We start from the raw sequence: 27,341 nt of genomic DNA, 5'->3' as shown, positions 1-27,341 counted from the left end.
GTCAACCCTTGAATTTGCCAGTCTTTTTTTTTTTTTTTTTTTTTTTCGCCCTGATAGTACACACGGGCAAACCCAGGTTGGTCTATGCAAGACAAATGCCCTATGTCCTAGCCCTACACACTACAATTTTTTCAGCCTTACATCAGTAATTTTTAAATTTCTCAGACTTACATAATAAAACCAGGAGAAAAGTTGTCCTCGGGGTTGGTAATGGCTATCCACAATGACCAGGAGAGTATCAAACACCATAAAAAACCCACTCTTTCATTGAAAGGAAATTAGGGTTGCACCTGAAGATGAAGAAAAAACATAAAATGGTAATAGAAAAAAAGTGAAAACCTAAGCATTATTTCTATACCTCATGTATAAACTCCTCCAGTATTAAATAATTAAAGACTATTATAAAATTCAACTTTGCCCTACCAGTACTGCATAACATAGATAGGTATTGAACAAATATGCCTCTTGCCTATGCCCCAACAGGACATATAATAATTGAAGAGGTGAGAGAATAGGGTTTGCAAAAGTAACCCATAGAAAAGCTCTCAGAGAATAGTTGTAAAGGAGACAGCAACCCCAAATTTCTTATTTCTATGACCCACATGGATTTCACCAAAAAAGATCATGAAGCAGCCTACAAAGTTATGGTTACCATTTCCAACATCTGATAGCTTTTACCATGAATTTTCATTCAAGAATCCATATAACATGTACCTAGATAATTAGATAGGAAAACAGGACCTAGAGAGTTAGTACAGGTATGAAGATGCAAGCTTTATGTACAGCTCACCTACTTCAATCTCTGGCAGTAAATATAGTGCCCTGAGCACTGCCAGGAGTGATCCCTGAGCAGAGCTGTGAGTAATCTCTTAACACGTCCATGTATAAATCCTTCATAATAAGTAACAGTCACAAAACATCCATTAATACTATAACAACACTCAGGTGGGACAAATTATCAAAGTCAATGGATGAGAAAGAGAAAAAGCACTAATATGAATGAATATTTGCATCCAACATTTTAGAGCAGTATTTTTCACAATAGCCAAAAAATGGAATCTATCCAAATATCTACCAATAAAAAACCAGATAAAGAAACTCTGGTTTCTTTATATTTTCAGTAGAATACTACCTCTGCCATTATAAAAGATAATATATTGCCCTCAGGGAAAAATGGATAAAAGAAACAAGAGGTAATAATGCTAATTGAAAAAAAATTAAAAAAAGAAAAAAGAAAAGAAAAATTTAAAAAGTGAACAAATTTACTTGATGAATTTTGTTTTATTAATGTGCAAATACATGTAAGATGAAGCACAAAAGAAAATAATCTGGCAGATAAATAATAAACTTCCTAGACTCAGTAAAATCTTAGGTGTTTACCGGAAGAAAAAAGGGGTGGCAGGAAAAATAGCTAACGCTGTTTTGTATGTGGGTGATGAGATGCCACAGAAGGTATGGTGGTGAGTGTTGTGAATCCCATAAGACATATTTAGCTATATTGAATAGTACTGTATATTCTCTATACTACTATACAATACTGTAAATTACTGGCAAATTATTTTCAAAAAGGAGGGAATGAGGGTGGTCAGTGTAGAGTTAGTAAATGTTTTTGGAACTAATTCTTTGGGGATAAAAACAAGGAGCTAAGGTGTTTGCCTTGCGAGCAGAAGGACGGTGGTTCGAATCCTGGCATCCCCATATGATCCCCCGAGCCCACCGGGAGCGATTTCTGAGCGTAAAGCCAGGAGTAACCCCTGAGCACTGCAGGGTGTGACCCAAAAACAAAAACAAACAAAAAAAAACATAAGGTTTTCTTCTTGAAATCTTTAGTTGTTGGGGCTGGGATATGGCTCAGCAAAGGGCATTAACTGCATGCATAAAACCTGGGTCTGATCCCCTGGCATCATACAAGCACTACAAGTAATTTTTCATCACTGGCCATTTACAGATTTAAAAAGACAACTGAAAACTCCAACTCTTTGGGGGGGGCTGTTTGGTTCTGGTATTTGGACCACACCCAGAAACACGCAAAGGTTAATACTGGCTAATTCTAACTCTGTATTTGGCAATCACTACTGAAATCATATGGGATGCTGGGGACTGAACTTGGATTTGCCATATATTTATGGTAAGACCCCCTCTACTATCTCTTTGGCACCTGAAAACTCCCCAACTTTTTTTTTTTAATATAAATTTTTATTTTGATCATAGTGGCTTACATATTGTTGACAATAATATTTTAGGTACATATTTACATAAATCAGGGGGGATTCCCATCGCCAAATTGTCATCCCTACGCCTCAGTTTCTATCCCTACCTCCCTTTTCCTTTTCCCTCACCCCAGGGCGGCTAGAATATGTGGTCCCCCTCTGTATCTAACCACTACTTAGTAGTCTTGCACCTGTTTGGTCCTGATGCCTCCCTTATTTCCCCCCCTCTATCTGGAGTCAGGACTAGCTAGTTCAAGTTGCGTGGTTTTGTTTTGAAGGAGGAAAAAAGCAATAACTGGGGTAAGAGTCTAATACCCCGAAAATGGGCGGAAGTCCCTTCTAAAGGCTCTCATCATCAATCTGGGAGATGGAGAAAAAGTAGGTGAAACACTCCACTAGTACCAAAGAAGTGTCAAATATCCAGTGAGGGCTCCAGCTATATCAATAAGCACCACACAGAGCAGACAAAACAAACAAACAAGTAGAAAAAAAATAAAACAAAAACAGACAAACAAAAATCACGCCATGGTCTTGAATTAAGAAACATGGCATAGCACATAACGAAAGAGAAGAAAGGAAGAGAAAAAAAATAAATAAATAAAAATAAGTATAATTGGGGACTACACTTTCAATAATCACACCCCAAACAGAGAAATCGACCAAAATAGATTGGTAAATCAAAAATAATAATAACAATAATAAATGAAGGTAATATATATATTTATATCAAAAAAATAACCAAGGTTTTGTGCTTTTTTTGTATTTTTGTTTTTTTCCTCCTGCACTGGCACAGTAAATATTGGGGTCATTCGAAAAAGAATTCACTTGGCCTAAGAGATATGGGATTTCTCCGTCCTTGGAGCATACTGTCATGGGATCAACTCTAGACATTGCTCAGGATCCTTTACTTTCCCGGTGGTGTTTTTTTTTTTTTTCTTTCTTTCTTTTTTTTTTTTTTTTCCTTTGGTGTGTGGAAGACTTCTGCTCTGTGTTTAGAGGTCTCAGTATCTGTACAGATCCTGAGGTGGGACTTATGATGAAGTCAGTCTTTGTGGTTCTAGAGGTTCTGTTACCTCAGTGTCATTTTAACCCATCCTTCTGTGGTTGATGATCTTGGTCTTTGCACTGAGCCTAGGGTGGCACCTAGGATAGCGTCTTTCTTTGTGCTCCAAAGCCCCATTCCGTTACAATTGTCTCTGCCGGATCTTTGGGGCTGGGGATCATGATTCTTGTGCAGGTCATAGTTCAAACCCTAAACTAGGGCTTATTTATTGGTCCAAGATGTATACAGTTTGGTCGTGGATCAAGCAGCCAGTCATCTGTAAATCCCGATCTTGGGTTTTCTGTCCTACCAAAGGGAGCCAAGACTTCTGGTTTTGTCTTGTCGTTAGTTGGTAAGGTAGGCTAATCTGCTCTCTAAGGTCAAGATGATCGCATTTTCCCCGTTGTCAGGATATCATGTTAGAGCTGGGCCTTGTTGTTGGTCTCGTCGTATTAAGGCCGTCCTGGATGGAAGTTTGTTTCCTGCAGCTGTTGTGGAGAGCTGTGCCGTTTCTATGTCGGAGATCCAGGGTTCAAGGCTGGATGAATGGTATCTAATCACCTGAGGTCTAATTTGATTCCACATGACATATTTTCAAGGCAGGAGATATCCCTATATTTTAAATAACTATGAGTTCCTATCTCTAGTAGATAAGAGCTCTCTTTTATTTTTTGTTTTTTTAAATGTAAAATTTCCCCTTTACTTAGTGTGCCTTTGTAGGGGGGAAGTGGGTGCTACATTATAATGTCTGTGTATTCGTGGGTGAGACTGATGGGATAACAGTCACAGGTCACCTACCAAAAAACGAAGAAAGAAAAAAAAAAAAAGGGGGGGGGATGAAACTGTTATGTGCTCACAAATATATATGAAGGACAAACATTTAAAAAAAAAAGATAAATAAATAAATTAAAAAAAAAAGAAATAAAATGAGGTTAGCGAAATTTTTATGGGACCAAAGTGGTGCAAAAGACTACCTTACATTTGGGGGTAGGGCAGGTAAAGAGGTGGTGTATTTACAGGTCTTATGCGTATGTTGGAAGTACAGTTTTTCCATTGTCTTTTGGGTTTTTCTTGTGGTGTGTGGGTTCCCAGGCATCTTCCTAACCCACCCCCTGACCTTCTTCAGACTTGGTAAATATTTGCGGCAGGGGGTCTTGGAAGAGTTCTTGCATTGGGGATTACTCTTTGGATCTAGGCCCTGGTTTCAAGGAGGCAGTTCGCTGTTAGGGGGAGTTGGTCGGGAGGGCTCCTCGCAGCATGAGTCCATAGGGGAGTTGGCTGTCTTTTCCTTTCAGGAGACGAGGTGTGGTTTTATCTGGGTGTCCACTCGCCTGGGTGCGGGTACTGGTTCGTTGGGGTAGGACGGTCGATCTTGATGCCTAATAGAATAAGGAATGGGGGTGAAGAGTTTTAATATGTTGGGAGATCTGGATGGGATTGAGGGGTGAGGGGATAGTTGGATTTCCGAAGAGGGGGAAAGGGGAAGGTGTATGGGAAGGGTTTGAAGGGAGAGAAAAGAGAAAAATACCCTTAGAGAGAAAAGGGGGGGAGAGAAAGGGAGAAAAGTATATGAGGCAGAATAGAGAAGAAAAAAAAAAAAGTAGTGAGAAGAGGGGAGCGAACTAGCAAGGGAATGCTGGTTTGATTGAATGTGTTCGAAGAATAGAGCCTGTAGTTTAAGTCTGTACGTCTCAGGTACTGCATCAGTGGTCTGGACTGGTCACGTGCTTCAATTCCTAAATGAAGGTATTACCTAAAGATAAAGTGTATGTTTAAAGAGTTTTCTTGTGGCCATCTCGTAGTGCAAGCAAGGTATGGTATCCCGTGTGGTATCCCGAGTTGCCACCTTAGTTTGTCCGCCCTTTGTATCCAAGGGCACCTGTGGGCAGAAAAAGCTGAGAGCGTTATTTAAAGTATAGTAAGATAAAGGTATTAAAAGGTAGTGTTATGGTATGTTGCCATTGTAGTCCGTGATTTCCCTTGGTGTTCTATACTTGTGTTCCTGTATATGAAACTCTAAGGGATTATTGTGGACCTTTGTTGTAGAAGTCTGTATTACATACCTGTTCTCTCTATGCTGCCGTTTTCTGTTGTTGCTGTTTTCTTTGTGGTATAATGTGTAGTCAAGAGTTTGCGTTGTTCCTTTTTCATGTATGTTGGACACTGCTCCCTCCGTCTATGCTGACTATTACAGTGTTCGGAGTTTCTACCCTGTTATTTGATAGGATTTAGTTGTGTATAAACTATGTGTTCTAGGTGTTTCAGAATAGTGCTACCATTCTGTGTTATCTTTTGTCTTCTGACTTACTTCGTTTAACATAACATGATCTAGGTCCATCCATGTTGCTGCAAAGTCTGTGATTGTATCGTTTTCTGACTGCCATGTAATATTCCACTTGTGTATATGTACCACATCCTTAATGATCCATTCATCTGTTGTTGGACATCGAGGTTGGTTCCAAGATTTGGCTATTACTACTGAGTGCTGCAATAAATAGTGGGGTGTGCATATATATTTTGGAATGAATGTCCCTTACATCTTGTGGGTATATGCCTAGTAGAGCAATTGCTGGGTCAAACTGGCAGATCAATTCTGAGTTCTTTGAGCACTCTCCAGACTTTCTCCATAGATGTTGGACTAGGGGGCATTCCCACCAGCAGTGGATGAGAGTTTCCTTTCATACGCATCCTCGCCAACAAAGGTTGTTTCATTATTTTTGATGTGAGCCAACCTCACTGGTGTAAGGTGGTATCTCATTGTTGTCTTGATTTGGATCCTCCCTGATGATGAGTGAAGGTGAGCATGTTTTCATGTGTTTGTTGGCCATCCTTCTGTCTTCCTCAGAGAAGTGTCTATTCATTTCATTTCCCCATTTTTCTATGGCTTTATTTGGTTTTGAGGGGCTCAGCCTTTCTGAAATCTTTGTATGTTCTAGATATCAGCCCTTTTATCTGATATGTTCAAGTGAAAAGATTTTTTCCCATTCTGGTTAGCTGTCCTCTATGTTATTAAGTAGGGTTTCTTTTGCCATGCAGAAGCTTTTTAGTTTGATGTAGTCCCATTTGTTTATATTGATGCTAACATTCTTGCCATTGGTGTTCCGTTCTCCAAGACCTTTTTGAATATATAGGTTCTTCGAGTGTTCTGCCTATTTTATTCTCGATAAACTTTATAGATTCAGGTCTGATTTCAAGGTCTTTGATCCATTTGGAGTTGACTTTTGTATAAGGAGTGAGGTATGGGTCAATTTTCACTTTCGTACATGTGGTTTTCCAGTTGTACCAACACCATTTGTTGAATAGGCTTTCTTTGTTCCATTTCAGAATTCTTGCCTCTTTTATCAAACTATTAGTTGGCTGTATATCTGGGGGTTTATGTCTGGAATTCTGTTCTGATCCACTGGTCCTGAGCTCCTGTCTCGTGTTCCAGTACCATGCTGTTTTAATTACTATGGCTTTATAGTATAGTTTCAAGTTAGGTAAGGAGATGCCTCCCAGCTCTTGTTTTTCAGTATGTGTTTGGCTATCCTGGATCTTTTGTGGTTCCAGATGAATTTTGTGATTGATTGTTCTATTTCCTTTAAAGAATTGTGTCTGAATTTGGATAGGGATTGCATTAAGTCTATATAGAAGTTTGGGTAAGATAGTCATTTTGACTATGTTAATTCTACCCTATCAATGAGCATGGGATGTTCTTCCATTTCTTTAGATCCTTCTTCAATTTCTTTCTGAAGTGTTTTGAAGTTTCCCTGGTAAAGGTCTTTCACTTCTCTTGTAAGGTTTATTCCTAGATACTTGATATTTTTTGATACAATCTTAAATGGGATTGTAATTCTTTAATCTCTCTCTCCTCAACTTCATTGTTTGTATATAGAAACGCTACTGTCTTTTGTGTTTATTGACTTTGTATCCAGCCACTTTGCTGTATTGGTTGATTGTTTCTAGGAGTTTTACTGTGGACTCTTTAGGGTTTTTGATGTATATCATCATATCGTCGGCAAATAGAGTAGCTGTGTGTCATCTTTCCCTACTTGAATTCCTTTGACTTCCCTTCTCTTGTCGGATTGCTATTGCTAGGACTTCTAAGGTTATATTGAATAAGAGTGGAGAGAGTGGACAGCCTTGGCCTAGTTCCTGACCTTAGTGGGAATGCTTCTAGTTTCTCGCCATTAAGTATAATGTTGGCTGTAGGCCTTTTCATAAATAGCTGTAACTATCTTCAGGAAGGTTCCTTCTAACCTTATTTTGCTGAGTGTCTTTAACATGAAAGGATGTTGGATTTTGTCAAATGCCTTCTCAGCATCGATTGATATGCTCATGTGTTTTTGTCTTTATGTTGTTGATTGTGATGTAATCATGTTTATGATTTGCGTATGTTGAACCAACCTTGCATTCCTGGTATGAAACCCACTTGGTCGTGATGTATGATCTTTTTGATGATGTGTTGGATTCGGTTTGCTAAGATTTTGTTGAGTATCTTTGCATCTATGTTCATTAGTGAGATTGGTCTGTAGTTTTCTTTTTTGGTGGTATCTTTGCCTTCTTTGGGAATGAGTGTGATCTTAGCCTCATAAAAGGAGTTGGGGAGGATTCCTGTTTTTTCTATGGTTTGGAAAAGCCTTTGGAACAGTGGTAATAGGTCTTCTTTAAATGTTTGATAGAATTCACCTGTAAATCATTCTGGGCCTGGGCATTTGTTCTTAGGGAGTTTTTTAATTACCTCTTCAATTTCCTCTGAAGTGATTGGTCTGTTTAGACTTTCTAGATCTTCCTTTTCCAGTCTTGGAGGAGGGTGTTTGTCCAAGAATCTGTCGATTTCTACTGGGTTCTCTAGCCTAGTTGAGTATAGTTGTTCATAATATGATCTCATGATATGTTGTATTTCTTGGGGTTCTGTTGTAATCTCTCCCCTTTCATTTGTGATCCTAGTGATTTGGGTGTTTTCCCTCTTTTTTTTGGTGAGTCTTGCCAATGGTTTGTCTATCTTGTTTATTTTTTCGAAAAACCAACTCCTGGTCTCATTGATTTTTTGTATTGTTTTCTTAGTTTCGATGTTGTTTATTTCTGCTCTGGTTTTTATTATTTCTTGCCTTCTGGTTGTGGTTGGATTTCTCTGTTGCTGTTGTTCCAATTCTTTGAGGTGATCTTTTAAACTGTTGGTTTTGTTGTTTTCCTGTTTCTTGACATAGGCCTGTATTGCTATGAGTTTCCCCCTAATTACTGCTTTTGCTGTGTCCCATAGATTTTGACATGTTGTCTCTTCATTGTCATTTGTCTCAAGGAATCTTTTTATTTCTTCCTTTGAGTTGTTCTTTGATCCAGCTGTTGTTAAGCAGCATGTTGTTTAGTCTCCAGGTATTAGTTTTCCTCCATTGCTTCTTCTTGACATCAATTTTAAGCTCTGTTGCATAGTGATCTGAAATGGTACTTCTAATGATCCTTACCTTTGTGATCTTACATAGGTTGGCTTTGTATCCTAAGACATGGTCTATTCTGGAGAAGGTTCCATGTGGGTTTGAGAAGAATGTGTATTCTGCTTTCTGGGGATGGAGGGCTCTATATAAGTCTGTTAGCCCTAAATCTTCTAATTTTTCATTTAGAGCTCTTATTTCTTTGCTATTTTTCTGCTTGGAGGATCTGTCCAGTGGTGATAGTGGAGTATTGAGGTCCCCTACTATTATCACAATTCCCTTCATGTGTTTCTCCAGGTTTGCCAGTAGTTGCCTCACATATTTTGGTGACTCTACATTAGGTGCATAGATGTTGACCAGGGTTAGTGTTTCTTGATCTAATGTTCCCCTGACCAGTAAGTAGTGACCCTCTTTGTCTCTGATCACTTTCTTGAGGTTGAATACAATTTGGTCTGATATAAGAATGGCTGTCCCTGCTCTTTTTTGTTTTCCATTGGCCTGAATAATTACTTTCCATCCTTTTATTCTAAGCCTGTGCTTATCCTGTAGCTGTAGGTGTGTTTCTTGCAGACAGAAGAAGTCCGGTTTATTTTTCCTAACCCAGTTCTCTACTATGTGTCTTTTAATTGGAGAGTTTAGTCCGTTTACATTTAGGGAAATTATTGATAGAGAGGACTGTTGTGCAGTTGTATTGTGTGGAGTGGTTGTTGTTACAATCGGGGGTTTGGATTGTGTAATTCTTCTCTGAGTAAGTCGCTTAGGATCGGCTTAGTTTGCACAAATAGTTCAAGTTCATTCATGTTTGAGAATGTTTTTAGTCTGCCCTCCCATATGAATGATAGTTTTGCTGGGTATTGGACCCTGGGTTGGAAATTTCTTTCATTCAGTCGTTTAAATATGTCATTCCACTGTCTTCTTGCTTGAATTATTTCAAATGGGAGATCTGGTTTGATTCTTATGTCCTTTCCTTTGTACTTGAGGTTTTTTTTCTCCCTTATTGCTTTCAGGAGTTCCTCTTTCTCTTTGTTTTTTTGCCATTTGGATTATTATGTGTCTTGGTGTGGGTTTATTGGGGTCTACTTTATTAGGGACTCTCTTGACTTCTTGGATTTGTCCTGAATTGTCTTTCCAGAGGGTGGGAAAGTTCTCTGTTATTATCTCCCCGACTACCTGTTCTACCCCCTTCCCTATTTCCTCCCCTTCTGGTATACCCACAATTCTTAGATTGTTTCTTTTGTCCTTGTTGATTAGATATTGGATTTTTCCTTCCAGTGCTTTGCCTTTTATTTCTTTGTTGGTTTCTTGATCATTTTTTGATTGCAGTTTTCCTTCGAGTTCTTCTATGTGCTTCTCCAACTCTGTGTTTCTGCTCGTAAGGCTTGTTACCTTGTCTTTTAATTCCTTCACTTCTTTTTGTATGGATTCTCTCATGTTCTTCGACATTTCTTCTTTAATTTGGCTGATTCGTTCGTCCATGGATTTTTTATATTCGGTTGTTAGGGTTTCTTTTAATTCTTTTAGTAATTCTTGCATTTCCTTCCTCATGACTGCTTTTAGGTCTTCTTCCCGTGGATCTGTGCGCTTTGGTAGACTTGGAAATTTGATAGGGTTTGTCATGGTGTCTCCAGTTATTAGCGATTTCCTTGCTTTACGCATTGTTCTTTGTATTTAATGGTGTATTTTGGAGTGCTTTGGCTTCTAATTTTGGCCTGCTTTGGTCCCCTTCCTGAAGGTGTTTCTAGAGGGGCCTGTTGGGTGAGTTTGTTGGGCCTAGCCCTTTCTCCTCCCCTTTGCTACCTAGAGTGCAGCCTTCCTGCTGTGGGTCTTGTCCCTTTCTGCTCCTTATTTCTGTCAGCGGTGCAGTTCCACTCCTGGCCACAATGGTTACTGGCGCTGTTGAGCCTAGCTCTCAGTCCCCCTCCTTTCTCTGGGAGTCAATGGAGCTCCGCCCCCTCCACGCCTCCCTTGAAGGGTTCCCTCAGTCCAACCCTTCAGGCTCTGTCCTCACCCTTGGGGAGTCCCTGGTCCACTCCAGGGTCCAGGGAGGTGGACTGCTCTAGTTCCCCTGCGAGTCCAGATGGCTGGCCCTATCTCTCCCGTCTGTTCGGGTCGCTCAACTTGACTTTCTAGTCACCCACCTGGGGGAAGGGAGTCACTCAACCCTCTCCGGCTGGCACGCAGGGGTTCCTTGGGGAAGGGTCCGTCCCAAATGCCGCGCGCAAAGAGACAGAAATTCCCTCACTCACTCCTCCAGCCGGCCCGCCAAAGGGTCCGACCCAAACACCGGCGCAAAGAGACAGAAATTCCCTCACTCACTCCTCCAGCCGGCCCGCCGGGGTCCCTGGGGAAAGGGTCCGACCCAGACACCGGCGCAAAGAGACAGAAATTCCCTCACTCACTCCTCCAGCCGGCCCGCCGGGGTCCCTGGGGAAAGGGGCACTCCCAACTTTTAATCAAATAATCATGTCCTGAGTTTGCACTTACTGTCAAAGTCTAGGCCATTAAAAATGTAACCCTATCATTGGGCTGTGTGTACATATGTAGACATATATATAAATACATATATACACATATGTATATGGTGCTAGAGATCAATATTTTATATATACCAGGTTACAAGGGAAAATAAAAAAGATGAGAGGATAAAGAAGAAATTTGGTTTTTGTTTGTTTTGTTTGTTTTGTAACCACATCCAGTGGCTACATCCAGTTTGGGGCCACATCAGGAAATACTCCTGTCTCTGAGCTCAGGGATTGCTCCTGGCAGACTTGGGGCACCATATGGGATGCTGAGGATTAAACCTGGTTGACTGCATGCAAGGCAAATGTCCTACCTGCAATACAATCACTCTAGCCCCAGAACTCAAACTTATAACTAGACTTCCAATTATTATTAATAAAAATTACCTGCAATTGCCCATATAGTTGGTAATTTGACATAAACACCAAAATAAAGGGAACCTAGAAAGTCATGTTAACTTTTTGGGTGAAAGATCTACTTACTGTTTTCCTCTGCTAAAATAACATAGAGCTCTTAAAATGATATGAAATGTTTCCTTTCTTAAAAACAAAAATGTTCGTCTTTTTCCTTAATAAGAGTTAAACTGACACTCTGGACTTACAGTTAAAATTTCATAGGGTTACCAACTGCACATACATACATATGTGTCTGAATTATATATATATATTATATATATATATATATATATATATATATATAATATATATATATATATATGTATATATGTTGAGCCACACTCAGCAGTCCTCAGGACTTCTAGTTCTGTGCTCAGGAACACTCACGGCAGTGTTTGGTGCTAGAGATCAAATCTGAGTGAACAATCACAAGTGACCTATCTACTGTACTATCTCTCTGGTCCTCAGCTATATTTTAATCCCTCATACAATTTTTTCTTGGCCTCTTTCTCTTTCGTACATGCAATATATATTTGTAGTGTTTGGTACACAACATCTGTCCTCTTGTTTACTAGTAATATCACTCTTTGGGTAATTTCCTCCTCTCCTCTTTAAAGTTGCACTCAATTCTCAATCCAATTACCCTACTACTGTTGGCCTAAGACCAATAGAACTCTGAATTTTTGCAGGAGTGGGGGACAAGGTGACTGGTCACATTAGCCAGGGCTCAGGGGCTATTCCTGATTCTGTGCTCAGTGGTCATTCCTAGTACTACTCAGAAGACGATATGCAATGTTGGCTGCATGCAAGGCAAGTGCCTTACTTGCTGTACTATTCAATCCCAGAACTCTGAACCTTAAATGAGTGACTTTAGTAAATATACAGTGCTGATCTAACTTAGTTGTAGTGCTCTGCTGGATGGCTCATTTTCACTTGTATTTATCCCCTCAAGTTATCTTGGCTCCTGTTCAAACCCAGTTTTCAAACTTTACATTCAATTCTATGGGCTTCTAGACACTACATTCTTTGCTAGGGTTGAAGGGTTACACCCAGGAGTGCTTAGGACTTACTACTGTTTCTTTTCTTAGAGATCACTTCTAACAGGCTTGGGGGATCATATAGGTTGTTGGGAATCAATCCTAGTTTGATTGCCTACAAGGCCTACCTACTGTACTATCACCTGTCCCACCTATTCAGCAAACCTTTTTTGGAGGCAGGGAAATTCACCCAGCTTACTCCTGACTCCATGCTCAAAGATTTTTCCTAGCAAGGTTCAGGGAAGCTTATGGGGTACTGAAGATTGAACAACATTCTTTAGATTATTTTTCATTTAAATGAGCCAGCTTCTTTACTTGCAACAAAAACAGTCAACCATAAATACAAAGTACAGATGGTTCATAAGAGGGTCTGTGGAGACGGAGGTAGGCTATATCAATAAACAAACCAGCAAAAAAGCAAACAAACATAAAACAGAGTGAAATCTAGATAATGCATCAAGAAGTAATGAAAATATGGACTGATGTTGAACACAATGGTTACTACTGCTGAGAACTTACTACAGACAAGTCATTGTGCTTTACATTTTTTAAGTAACTTAATCCTCACTATAATCCTGTATGGTAAATATCCCTATACCCATTTCAGAGATGAAAAGAACAAACTATTACTAAGATTACTAAAATAAGGCCAAACAACTATGTAAGGGTAATCATTAAGATTACTACTTAAGGTTAATCTTAATGATTAATCTTAATGATTACCCTTAGTAGTGAGAGTATTCAGAGGGCTGGAGAACATACATTGAATGTAGGAGGCCTTAGTTCTATCCCTGTAACCACATATGGTCCCTTAAATACTGCTGGAGTTTACTCCAAAAGGAAAAAAAAAAAAGCTAGAAGTAGCTCCTGAGCACTGCCAGATCTGTCCAAAGAAACAAAAATAAACAAACAATAAAGATTTAAATATAATTCTCCTCTAAAGTGTTATTTTTTCCCACCCTGCAATATTACCTCCAGATAATAGCAATCAAATAATGGGGCTTAAGAGAAGAGTAAATCCATGCCTTTTATTTTGACAGATATGAATTATCTGAAAAAATACATTGGAAATGAACATTGGCCAGCTCACCACATGTTTAATTAAGAAATAAATGCCTTGCAAAAATGAATAGGCACTTTGTCATTGACATCTACAATTAAAATGCAGAGTACAATTTTTTTTCAGCCAGTAAACACTGCTTATTTATCATTTTTTGACAGCATTGTTCACTTTTAGTAAGCCTGGTTAACCTCTTCAGATTAGTTATCACTAATGTAATCACAAAAAGACAACCCCTGTTGCATAAAATTGGTACCTTCAAATGGAAATGACCACTTAACTGTGATGGAGAAAGCAAAACAGAAAAGCATCAAAGGAAAGTCAGGAAGACATTAAGGCACACAGCACAAAGACCCATCAAGGAGCACAACTTGGCGCTGCAGTCAAACCCTCTAACCTTCTAAATTCAGAGCCAGCCCACCTACAAGCCAGACAGAGAGACTTACTTCTCACTTTCCAAATATTACACAACCAAAGCTCAACTTTGGGCTTTGATTCACATCACCCTTTACTCACCTCCAGGACCCCCTCAGAGTCTGAGAGGCTGGCTTCGTGTTTGGAGACAACCACAGCAAGGCTGCTTAAGGCTAACAAAGCATTGCCTTTGACCACTGGACTCTCCCTGTTTAAAAAGAAAAAAAAAATCCAAGAGAGGATTTGGGGGCATTAACCAGGAGAAGAGAAGGCGCTATTATAAAGAGGGCAGATGAGGTCAAAAAGCATTTCATTCCTTAACAGAACCTCATAAATGCAGGTCTGTTTATTTCCCGATGCCAAAAGCTTCTTTCCTTTTTTTGACTCTAGGATTGTTTTTTAACTCTTATAAATAGCTTGGTCATTGTGCATGTTAGGTACCTTGAAAATTCAAAGCTCACCTGATATCTTTGTGCCTTAAATTGTGATCTCACAACCTGACAATATATTTCCTATCTTCTGTGTCATCTTTGACCAATTTAAAATTTCTCATTTATTCTTAAAAAAACAACCAAGGAAGAATTTATGAATAACTCCAGAAAAAATAATGGCCTTTAGCTTTTCTAAGGCATGAGATGTGGAAGAGCTTCTAGTATTCTTTATTTATTTATTTTTAATATAATTTACTTTATTTACAGAGCATGTAACAAGTAGTTGACATAGATGATAATAAAACATTTGTTTCCAGGTAAATAAGAAATTATTTAAAGAGAAAAGGAAAAAAAAAGAAAGAAAATGAGTACAGCAACAAGCAAGTCTTTGAAAATTACAGTATCTCTAATGTCATTAATTCACTGTCAGAAGTTTAATAAACTCTTGTTATTAGTTGACCATTCTGTTACTTCATTTGCTTTTGAACATTAGGTGGTTTCAGATTCACTGACATCAAGACTGTTGTGCTCCTATGGGAATGACAATATTAAACCAAAATGGAGTTGTCCAGGAATTCCAAGCACTATTGTTGTTTCTGTGCCTTTTGTGGGGGACTTGATTTTGGCTGCTATGACTTCCAGAAGTACGAGAAGGTAGGGGGAGTGCTTGCACTCACTCCAAAAAAGGTCATGGATACCAGCATACCTGGTGTTTTGGCCAGGTTCGAGTCTCTTCAGAGAGCTGGTGAAGGGCAGTGTTCTTTTAATGACTGAAACCCAACTACAATCACGTATGTAATCATGGTGCTTAAATAAAGAAAGAAATTAAATAAAAAAGAGAGCCACAGAGGAATGTGAAATAGGGTGACTGGCAATGTAGCTTCTAGTGTTCTTTAGCTGGCATACTTGGCTTGCAACTTGACACACTGGGAACTCTCCTCAGTAATTATCCTCTCCTTTTCCCTTATAATGCCAGAGCCAGTAAACTTAGTGTCAGTTTATAATATAATTTAGAGGAGAGAGAGAGAAGAAAGAGAGATGCTTTTTTTTTCAGGCTGGAATGAATTAACCATTTATATTATCCACCTGGTAGTTTTCTAGAATTATAAACAGAATCATAAATTTGACTCCCGAATTTTACATGAACTAAACTCTTTTCACAATAATAAAGTCACCTCTTATTAATGCACATTTATTACCACTTCATAATTTAAAAGGTTATCCTATAGAATAAAATGCCAATTTGGACAATGATGAGCTATTCAATTCTGGCATAATAGAACTCACTCAAGAGAGTGTCCAAACCATCAAGTAGTGCAATGTCCAGTTAACCATTGGTTAATGCATTGAGATAAAAAAATGTTTTCAGACAAACATAGTCGCCATGTCTACATTTGACCAGCTCTACAGACCCATTCTGTTTTTGAAAGACATGTAAACCAAGCCATGAAAAGTTACAGCACACCAGCCCTGCGGCTTGGGAAGAGAGGGCAGGCCAAGTTGCTGCTGTGCTGAAGCCAGGTCTGTTGCACCCATCACTCATAATTGCTGCTTTGCCAATGGTCCTCTATGGCTCTCTGTAACACATGAAGTGATCAAAACCCCAAGTACTGTGTTATTTGGAATGACATCACCAGTGCTTTTATTGGAATAAGAGTGGACAATCTCCCCCCCACCCCGCCACCTTCTCATACTTATGGAAGTCATGGCAGCCAAAACTAAGCCCCACAAAAACCCACAAAAGTATCCCACAAAAAAACCCCACAAAAATACCCAAAATAGTGCCTGGACAACTCCAGTTTTGTTTAATACTGTCATCCCCTTACGAATAAAACCATCTAGATGCCAAAGTGTATCTAAAGCCAACTAATGTTCATAAACAAAATAAGTAACAGAATGATCAATAAGCAATAAGAGCTTATTAAACCTTCTAACAATGACTTAATGACCTCATTATGAGATACAGTAGTTTCTACAAATTTTCTTGTTGTTGTACTTGGGGGGTGGGAGCTACACTCAAGAGTTACTAAGTGTAGGGGCTCTGCTCTACACTCAGAAATATCTCCTGGCAGGCTTGGTGTACCATATGGGATGCCAGGGATTGAACCCGGGTAGGTACTGGGTTGGCTGTGTGTAAGGCAAATGCCCTACTGCTGTGCTATAACTCCAGTCCTGTTACTGTACTTTTATTTTTCTTCTTCCTTCTGTTTTGTGTCCTTTCTTTTTCTCTTTTGAATAATTTTGCTACCACTTACCTGGAAACACATATTATGATCAACATGTCAAGCCATGAGACCCACAATCTATAAATGAATTATAGATATTTAAAAAAAAAGATGTTTTCCAAAACATCTGGACTTGAGGGGATATAGTACAGCAAGTAAGATGATTGCCATGCATGTGGCAGACCTGGGTTTGATCCCTGGCACCATGTATGATCCTCCCCAAGTCCCTCAAGGAGTGATCCCTGAGCACAAAGCCAAGAGTAAGATCTATGCACAACCAGGTGTGGCCCTAAAACAAAAACAAATTAAACCAAACAAAACCTAGATTTAAGAGCTAAACGGGACTAAAAGTGTGAATCCCAAAACCTGCTCCTACTTATTCCATTACTGCATGAATAACAGTTGAGTAATTACTAAATTAAAAAAACCTCTCATGCTGCTCTCCATGCAAGCTCTCCAGTCCAAGGCCTAGTCACCACTGAGAATGTCAGTAGGCATTTAAAAATTAGTAATATTAAGGAGTCTTGCATTTTTTCTTTTCTTCAGCAAGAACATAACCTAGGACTTATCATTATCAAACTCCTCCATAAGTTATTTTCTTTATACTTCCCCTTTCTCTCTACCTTAGGGTGAATGAGCTCAGTAAGACATGACACTTGGCCATTTTGTTCACCCTTCCTAAGCTATTCCTCTATGAAGTCTTCCCTAAGTTAATGAAACAATAAACATTCATATTGAGATTGGGCAGGGCTTAGAAAATAAAAGGAAAGGAAAGATGAGATCAAAATAGATAATTTCAACTTAGGTTTTGCTTAAGTTTTATAGTGAGAATTACTAAAAAATCATGCAACTACTCATAACAAAACACTAAAAAAAAAGAAATGGTTATGAATCCATAAGTTTAGATTGAAAACATAATTTTAAATTCTCATTAATTCAGGAATTTCAAAATTTCACCCCTAGTGTTTAATAACCTTAAGGAAAAATGTAGATGGTCACCAGAAATCAGGGGTTGAATATTTTAAAACAACGGTATGAGACAAGGATGACATATGAAGTATCTTTTTAGTCTGAACTGTATAAAGAGAATTTAGTCTCAGTTTAAAGTAATTATCCATAATAATTATTATTGTTGTTGCTTTTGTAAATATTCCACTGGTCATAGCATTCCTGAGCATGCATTATTCTTGAAAAAAATGGAGGAACATGTACTTAGAGCCAGTAGTAATTAGATCTTTGGTTGCAGACTAAATCCATATTTAGACATTAGTCTTTGAACAGAAAAAACTAGTCTACCTTTCACATAATAAATGCCTAGGTTGAGCTATAAATTTCACAAAGGTATTGTGACCAGCTCTTGATCATCCTTTGTTTCCTTATAATCCTAGAGCAATCCTAGAGTTTAGAGAAAAGACACTTCATATGTGTGTGAATATATATATTTCTTTTTTAAAATAAGGGTAAAGCTGGCCAGGTGAAAATCTATAACTGGTTCAGCAAAACTCATCATCGTGTTGATCAAATAACTATCCCCTACCAGTTAAGCAGTAGTAGCTAATTTGCATAATAACATGTCAGCATCAGTGCAGTATTTATCTAGGCAACACCAGTGACATTTTAATTAAATTGTCCTTTGAAACAAACTGGTGCCATTAACCTAATTAAAAAAGCACAAGGAAGGATGAGCTATAATGATGCTTTCTTGGGGACAAAGCATTATATTACATATCAGTAAAGTGACCCAACCCTTTGGGGATTTTTATAGTTAGGCTTAAACCTATTTCATTAGAAACAATAAAAATAAAACTTAAATCAATATCAGGTTCTATCTGCAACCCTACTCTTCCTTAGCACAATCCTTGAAGCTTTTCAAATGAGCCAGACTATGACTTCTATTTTACTTGTTACACTGAACTTATGGTTCTGAACAAAACAAACATTATACAGTACAAAAGGAGCCTGTGGCAGCTATGGTCCAAGGAGCAGAAGGTTAAACTAGCAGGAGGTGGTGTTAAAGTTCTCATATGGTTGAAGGGAGCCAGGAAGAACAAGCAAAAAGAAAACTGTAAAGAAATTTTTTTTCCTCCTGCTCTATCATTATTCTCCCAAGACTCTTCTGGATCTTAAATATCTCCCATTCACTTGCTGTCATTCCTAGTATTATTAGGATTGCTTTTATAGGATAAGGTCTATAAAAAGACTTTAGGTGGTTGCGTTTTTTTGTTTGTTTGTTTGGTTGGTTGGTTTCTTTCATTTTGTGCCATACCTGGTAGCACTAATTGGGTCACTCCTGACTATGCAGTCAGAAAATGTTCCTGACAGGTTTGGAGGACAAAATGGGATGCCAGGGATAAAACCTGGGTTGGCATTGTGCAAGGCAAATGCCTTACACGTTGTGCTATTGCTCTGGCCCAGACTTTAGGATTTTTAATAAAAAGGTAATATTACCAGAACCTGAGGACTATTTTCCACCATACTGTTGAGATCATGAACATATTTCCTTCATGTGTTAGTCACAAAGGGTTGCTATAAAAATCTGATGATGGGGGCCGGGCGGTGGCGCTAAAGGTAAGGTGCGCCTGCCTTGCTTGCGCTAGCCTTGGACGGACCGCGGTTTGATCCCCCGGTGTCCCATATGGTCCCCCAAGCCAGGAGCAACTTCTGAGCGCATAGCCAGGAGTAACCCCTGAGCGTTACCGGGTGTGGCCCAAAAACCAAAAAAAAAAAAATCTGATGATGAATGTCTTGCTAAAATAAAAATTTAGAATGAAAAATGCAAGGTAGTAGGGAGGAAATAATGTATATTTTCTTATAAAGTGGGTGATTTTTTTAGCATTCAAATATCTTTGAATCCTTCCTTCCTTCCTCTCCTCCCTCCATCCCTCCTCCCTCTCTCCTTCCCTCCTTCCCTCTCTCCCTCCCTCCCTTTCCCTTTACTTCTTTTCCTCAGAACAGCCTGCATATTAGCAAAGTAACTTAAAGAGATTGATTGTTCACGCAAATTTATAAGTGTATAGTTTTCTTTTTTTTTTTTTGGGCCACACCTGGCAGTGCTCAGGAGTTACTCCTGGCTGTCTGCTCAGAAATAGCTCCTGGCAAGCACAGGGGACAATATGGGACACCGGGATTCGAACCAACTACCTTTGGTCCTGGATCAGCTGCTTGCAAGGCAAATGCCGCTGTGCTATCTCTCCGGGCCCAGTGTATAGTTTTCTTAATGAAAGCTAAGAAAATTACAAACTCTTGAGGTTGTATTACTACTACTACCTTTTTGTTAATATTTGTTAAACTTTAACAATATCACTTAAAACTGCTGTTTTACTGGACTTGCATCACTTAGTAGAAAGTTCAAATTCAATAACACAAAGGGAATGAAAGAAAAGTACTATTTCTAAATATTTGTTGATTTACAGGCAATATTTAATAATCTACTTAGAAAACTCAAATAATTCATAATAGCAAGTAGTCCCCCCACTACCTTCCCTACCCTCTCAAGGGAAATAAATTATAAGACTTTAAAATACAAGTCTTTGGCTCTGAGCCAAAGCACAGAACATTTATCAGGGTACAAACAAAGGCACAATTTCTGGGACTTTTCAGGTAGTTGGTATATGTTTGTGCTGGGTCCTCTGTATTTTCACACACACAAAAAAACACATTTTAATAGTAGGAGCACTAATAGTTGATGTAAAAAAATTGAAATGCCCTTTAAAATCCTTAAAATTATGTAGAACTTTTTGTTAAATGAAGGAATGTTTGTTCCTGTGAGAAAAAAGATTATGTAGAAAATTTTTGGAAACAATCAATAGATCTTACTTTGCAGCTGCCTTTGTGATCTCATCAGTTAACATGTCCCGGACCCTGCAATAAAGATGGAAAATAAGTTTGCAAGTATGGGTTAGACCAGGAAATCAGTATTTTAATGTAGTCATTGGTTATTGGGAACCTCTTGGCAATAATCTTTTTTTATTTGTCACATCCAGATGTGTCCAGGACTTATTCCTGTTTCTGCACTTCGAAGTCACTCTGTACTCCTGGTAGTTCTTGGGGACCATATATGGTGGTCAGGATCAAACCTTAGTTGGCTGAATGTAAGGCCAATGCCCTACCTCTTGTAATATTGCTCTGGTCCATGACTCTAGAGCTTAAATATGAGGACTTTTAGTGTGAGTGAAAGTTGTAATTATGGTTCTTTCTTCTAAGAAAGCTCATTGTTCATTGTTTCAGTAACTTAGCAGAGGTGAAGAAAAAGGTTGGTGCAAATCACACCTTGCACTGAGTGATGTCTTGGCAGTGTGAGAGGATACCATCTCTTAAAAATGAGTGAATATATAATATATGATTTACATACTTCTCCATTATAAACTCACTTTTTGGGTCCCTCCAAAAACTATTCTGTTGAACAATTTAAAGTACGGTATGGTATTTGGAACAGAGTGATAGAGCACAGCAGTAGGGCATTTCATCTTGCATGTGGCCAACTCAAGACAGACCTGGGTTCAATCCCATATGGCCCCCTGAGCCTGCCAGGAGCTATTTCTGAGCACGAATCCAGGGAGTAACCCTAAGTGCTGCCCCCAAACCAAAAAAAACCAACAAAATATTTTAAGTATGGTATTTGGAGGTGTGGGTCTTCTGAAATTCAAAGGTTAGCATTATAATTGGTATTAATGTTCTTTTAAGAAAAAATACCAAAGAGCTTGATTTTATTTTTCCTGTCCTCTGCCATATAAAGATGTCATCTGTACCCAGGAAGCAGGTCCTCATCAGCAACAAATCTTCTGACAGCATTTTGTTTTGGGACCACACCTATCAGTACTCAAGGGTTACTTCTGGCTCTACATTCAGGGCTCCTGGCAGACTCAGGGATCATATGGAATGCTGGGGATCAAACCTAGGTCCATCCAGGGTCTGCCACGTGCAAGGCACTCTGGCCCCAACAGGTTAATGTAATTACCTGGCCTTTAGGCCTACAGAACCATGTGAATTTTTTTGTTTGTTTTTGTTTTGGGACCATACATGGCAGTGTTCAGGGGTTACTATTGACTCGGAATTCAGGTATTACTCATAGCAGTGCTTAGGGACCAATTGGGATACTAGGGATTGAGCCCAAGTCAGCTGCATTCAAGGTAAATTCCTGGCCCACTGTACTATAACACAAGCCATAAAAATTTTTTTATTCAAGTTAGAGACTTTCAGACTTTTATACCTATAAATCTGTATCATTCTGAAGACCTGTTGCTGAAAACCACTAGTTTAAATCATCTGGTTTATGGTATATTTATTTGCCTAAATTCAGACAATCTTGTTTTTTCTGTACAAGAGGTCACCAACATAATAACAAGATATTTGCAGTTGTAGGGAAAAAAATAGATAGGAAGATAGGTAGATAGATGACAGACAGACATAAAATGAAATTTAAAACACTAGTTATAGTTATACTAAAGTCAAAATAAAATCTTTTTGTGAATTTAAAAAAATATGCAAAAGCTTAAAAAGTACAGTTTAAAAATATTAATCAATAAAATAATCAAATGATCAATTTTACATTTCAAAGGATATCAGACATATTTATCTTGAGCTAGAGAATATAAAATTTTAGAGTATAAAAATCTGAAAATATAAGCTTATATTAATAACCATAAATATTTGCACCTGAAATATAATAGTTTTAACCATTCAGTATTCTCTGAGAATTAGCCTCTTTTTTTTTTTTTAATTTTTGGGCCACACCCAGTGATGCTCAGGGGTTACTCTCAGAAATCGCTCCTGGCTTGGGGACCATATGGGATGCCGTGGGATCAAACCTAGATCTGTCCTGGGTCAGTCGCATGCAAGGCAAATGCCCTACCTCTGTTCTATTGCTCCGGCCCCAGATTAGCCTATTATTTGAGCTACAAATTGATAAAATTTATAAACCTAATATTAAAATTTATATAACTATTTGGCAAATGATTGATTTAAAAATACTGTCTGATCTTAGTCTATCTAAATAATGTAATAGTGCATTCAATTATTGATCGGTATTGAATATTTATTTATGAATGATAATTTGCCTGTAGTTCTATGTGGGGTCAACTCTTCAATTTGTGAATAAGATTCTTTCTCTAACCATCTCCCAGTTCTAACTAACTTTTCTTTTTCTATTTATATCTCATGCTTTTCTACCTACTATTAAAAGAGGAAAAAAAAATACTTGGGCTCTTGCCTCATTTCAGTTCTTCTCAAACATGAGAACTCATTTAAATCAGTAGTATAGACTTCGTCAGTCCAGATAGGGTATAACTAGGATAACTCTCTAGATAATTCTATAATCTAACTTTTATATGTACAAAGCTACTAAAATAGCTCCTGAAAGGGTCACCGATGTATTTCAAGGGGCTAAATCTAAAAATAATTCTTAGTCCATCTTGATCAGCTTCCCAAAAATCTTTGACCTAAATTTTCTTTTATAGAAATATTTCCTTCCCTTAGCTTTTAAGATTTTATTCTATTTTTCTAATCTTCATATGTTACATCACTAGTTTCCTTTCTCCTTCATAGGTTCCCTCTTCATCTCCTTTACTTCTACATGTTCAAATGTTTCAAAGCTCAGTCATTTGACTTTTATTCTTTTTTTTTTTTTTTTGGTTTTTGGGCCACACCCGTTTGACGCTCAGGGGTTACTCCTGGCTATGTGCTCAGAAATCGCCCCTGGCTTGGGGGGACCATATGGGACGCCGGGGGATTGAACCGCGGTCCTTCCTTGGCTAGCGCTTGCAAGGCAGACACCTTACCTCCAGCGCCACCTACCCGGCCCCTTGACTTTTATTCTCTATTTGCTTCTTAGGTGATCTCATCTAGCATTAAGAATTTAAGTGAAGTCAATATGCAGATACTTAGGTGAGGAGATGCTTTGTGTGCCAGAATCCCAGGTTTTATTCCTACCACTAAATGGTTCCCTGAGTGTGGAGCTAGAAGATATATATATGAGATGTGAGATGTGGCCCCAAACCAAAACCAATGCCCCTCCCAAAAACTGATGACATCCAAATATTTATTTATTTATTTATTTATTTATTTTGGGTCACACCTGGCAGTGCTCAGGGGTTACTCCTGGCTCTATGCTCAGAAATCGCTCCTGGTAGACTTGGGGGACTATATGGGATGCCGGAATTCGAACCACTGTCCTTCTGCATGCAAGGCAAACATCTTACCTCCATGCTATCTCTCTGGCCCCCCAAATATTTATTTATAACATAGACCTGATCCCTAAACTCCAGACATATCTAGTTAATACCTATTTGATATCTCTATTGGAATTCTAATTAAGTATCTCAGGTTTGGTAAGTCTCAAGTCATCCTACATAGAATTGTTTCCCCCATTATAGTAAGAGAACATCCAATTTTTAACTAAAGTAAAAATATTTCTTTCTTTTATTTGTTTGTTTGCCTTGTTTTTGGAACATACTCAGTGATGCTCAAGTGTTCCTCTTGGTACTGTACTGTGTATCATTCCTGGCAATGCATGCAGAATGATAATTGATGTCTAGGGTCAAACCTGGGTCAGTTGCATATAAAGCAAGTGCCCTACCTACTGTACTATCTCTAGCCCTCAAGTAAAAAATTTTGACTCTGTCTTTATCTCATTCTTTGTATTTTAGTGAATTAATTTTTTGTTTCTGGCCACACCTGACATCAAGTCTTCTTACTCTGTGCTAAGGAATCCCTTCTATTGGTGGTCAGGTGACTCCAGGGGTTATGGGTATTGAATTCTAGTTGACTGTGTGCAAGGCACGTGTGCTATTTAAAGTACAATCTGAGTCCCCTACTTTGTAATTTAAAGAAGGGGGCTGGATGTGATAGCATAGTGGTAGGGTGTTTGCCTTGCACACAGCCAACACAGGATGGACCTGGATTTAATTTCTGGCATCCATATGCCCCCCCCCCCCCCGAGCCTGGCAGGAGTGATTTCTGAGTGAAGAGCCAGGAATAAACCCTGAGCGAAGCTAGGTGTGACCCAAAACAAATAAAGAAACAACAACAACAAAATAATAAAAAGGATAGAAAATATACTATACAATTTTTTTTCAAAAGATGAAAATTATGTGTAAAAGATGACAAATTTATATGTCAAATATCATTTTTTAAAAAAAATCCAACTCAAAACAACTTTGAAGAGTTTTGATAAAAATAAAAACAAACCTGTGGGCCATCAAACATAATCTCCAGGGCCCAAACCAGGTAAGCTGACCCCACCCAATATGGTGGAGCCAGAGGAGTGCGACTGCTCTGCTCCACTCTGCAGTTGAGCTCATCTCTTAGCCCATGAAGCCTACCACAACATGTAGTAAAAACCACACTACAAGGGTGTAAATGGGAAAGCAATGAAGGGTAACAGCATGTATAGTGAATGAAGATGGCAGCTCTGATGACCCAAAAAGTATCAACCACATAATTAGCCTCTCAGATAAGGAGTTTAGAGTAGAAATATGGAGGATGCTCAGAGAACTCAAAGAAAGCATAAATTGAGCAGAACAGACCACAAAGATAGAACTTAAAAAACTCCAAACTGAAATATGAGGACTGAAAAACTTGGGAGAAAATGAAAACCTCAATAGAAAGCTTCCCCCCAAAGAGTAACATCGTCTGAGGATGGGGTCAGTGAGCCAGAGGATGAGATGCAAAACAACTCTTTACATGAGAAGAGATTGAAAAAGAACCTTAAAGCAAATGATCAGACAATGGATAAAATACTCAAAGAATGTGAACAGATGAAAATAGAAGTCTTTGATAAATGCAACAGAGTCCCAGAGACCCCGGAAGAGAATAATTATAAGAGAAATTGGAGGAAGAGTGAGAAGAGGAACAGGAAAAGAGGAGGAAGAGGAGGAGGAAGAATGAGAAGAGGATGAGGAGGAGAAGGAAGAGGAGAGATGAAGAAGAGGAAGAGGAGGAAAAGGAGGAGGATGAAGAAGAGAAAGAAGAGAAGAGGAGGAGCAGAGGTGGAGGAGAAGGAAGAAGGGGAAGAAGATGGGGTGGAAGAGGAAGAAGAAAAAGAAGAGAAGAAAAAAGACGACAGAAAAAAAGAGGAGGAAGAGGCTAGGGATGTGGTTCAATTTGTAGAGCAGATGACTTATAGGTGTCAATTCCTAGATTTGATCTCAGATAATCTTGTATTCATGCTCTAATATTCTCACAAACTATGAATTCGTGTATATTTGTATGTATAAAAATGTCATACTTTTGCATGCTCACATCTAATAAAGCAACTGTAAAAAAAATTCTTTAAAAAAAAAAACCTGTGGCTTCAGGCAAAGCTATTCAAATTATAAGCCTTTTACTGAGATTGGCTGCTGTAACATTAATCTGACAAGGTATTTAAACCTAACCCATGTAACACTTTAAATTGCTTTTAATGTGCCATCATTTATACACTTATAGGAAATATTTGGGAATTCATTAGGGGGTGTCTGTCAAAATAAATTTAAAGCTCTGACATGGTAAAGTTGTTCCCAATAGAGATGTCTCAGAATGGAGAAAAGGTAAGTGGAAAGTATCCTTCACTATATGTGACTTAGGAAGACAATAAATTGAGTAGAAAACAGAATTTTTTATTCACAAGCATGTAAAATAATCATTTAAGGGGAAAAATAAGTCATTTTTATAGTACCCTAGAAACAATAAAAATACTAAAATTTTGTGACAAAAGTTCTCCTTCTATCTGGGAAGGGTATATACTTCTCAGATCCTCTGTCTTTTCCTCCAGGCTCATAGTTAAAAATCCCCAAGATTAAGATCTTTTTTTGTGTTTGTTTGTTTTTGGGGGGCACATCTGGTAATGCTAGGGTTACTCAGAAATAGCTCCTGGCTTGGGGGATCATATGGGATGCTGGGGGATCAAACTGCGGTCCTTCTAGGACAGTATGTGCAAGGCAAACGCCCTACTGCAGCCCTATGGCTCCAAACCCAAGATTAAGATCTTTAAAGTTGGCACCACTAAATATATGCACATCTACATTTATTGTGCTGCTACGTGTAATAGTCACTACCTATAAACAATCAACACGTTCAAGATCAAAAATAAAACTGGGTTTAATAAACACAAAGCATTAAAAACATTGAAGTCTTGCTTTTTGCTATCACATGTATGGAACTGAAGGGGATCATGCTAAGTAAAATATATCTAAGGAGAAAGACAAATACCAGATAACTTCACTTACATGGGGTTTTAACAAAGAAATAAAGCCCAAGAATAGATAATGTCCAATAAAATAAAGAGATTCTGGGGACAGAACGAAGGAGTGTGTGGGGAGGTGGTGGAGGCAAACAGGGTGGATAGAAATAAAAGATCCTACAGTCATGAAAGGATATTAGCACTTTGGAGATAATCCTGGTGTGATAACACTGTGCTCTAAAACATAAACATTCTTACTCATATAAAATGTTAATTCAGTGAATTAAAAATATTTCTTACTTCATTCTTATAATTCATTTATAATAATGACTTGATATACTATTTCCTCACAGAGCCAGGCTGTGCTTTTTTTGTACTGTATCTCTCAGATCTTCTTTTCATGTTTTAACTGCAATTCCAGTTCTCCTATTCTTCCCTGC

General features: G+C 38.4%; 1 protein-coding gene across 1 annotated transcript in view; it reads right to left on the bottom strand.

Moving 5' to 3' along the window:
* Positions 1–27,341, bottom strand: part of FOCAD (focadhesin) — a 326,609-nt gene that overhangs the window by 69,388 nt on the left and 229,880 nt on the right. The window contains 5 exon segments of the mRNA XM_049769400.1: positions 172–252; positions 254–290; positions 14,181–14,297; positions 20,562–20,607; positions 27,253–27,337. Coding sequence (XP_049625357.1) covers positions 172–252; positions 254–290; positions 14,181–14,297; positions 20,562–20,607; positions 27,253–27,337 — 366 coding nt within the window.

The sequence above is a fragment of the Suncus etruscus genome, chromosome 1, assembly GCF_024139225.1.
Source record: "Suncus etruscus isolate mSunEtr1 chromosome 1, mSunEtr1.pri.cur, whole genome shotgun sequence".
In the NCBI taxonomy this organism is placed as follows: domain Eukaryota; kingdom Metazoa; phylum Chordata; class Mammalia; order Eulipotyphla; family Soricidae; genus Suncus; species Suncus etruscus.
The sequence above is the reverse complement of the archived record's forward strand: the minus strand, read 5'-3'. Positions and strand labels throughout refer to the sequence as shown.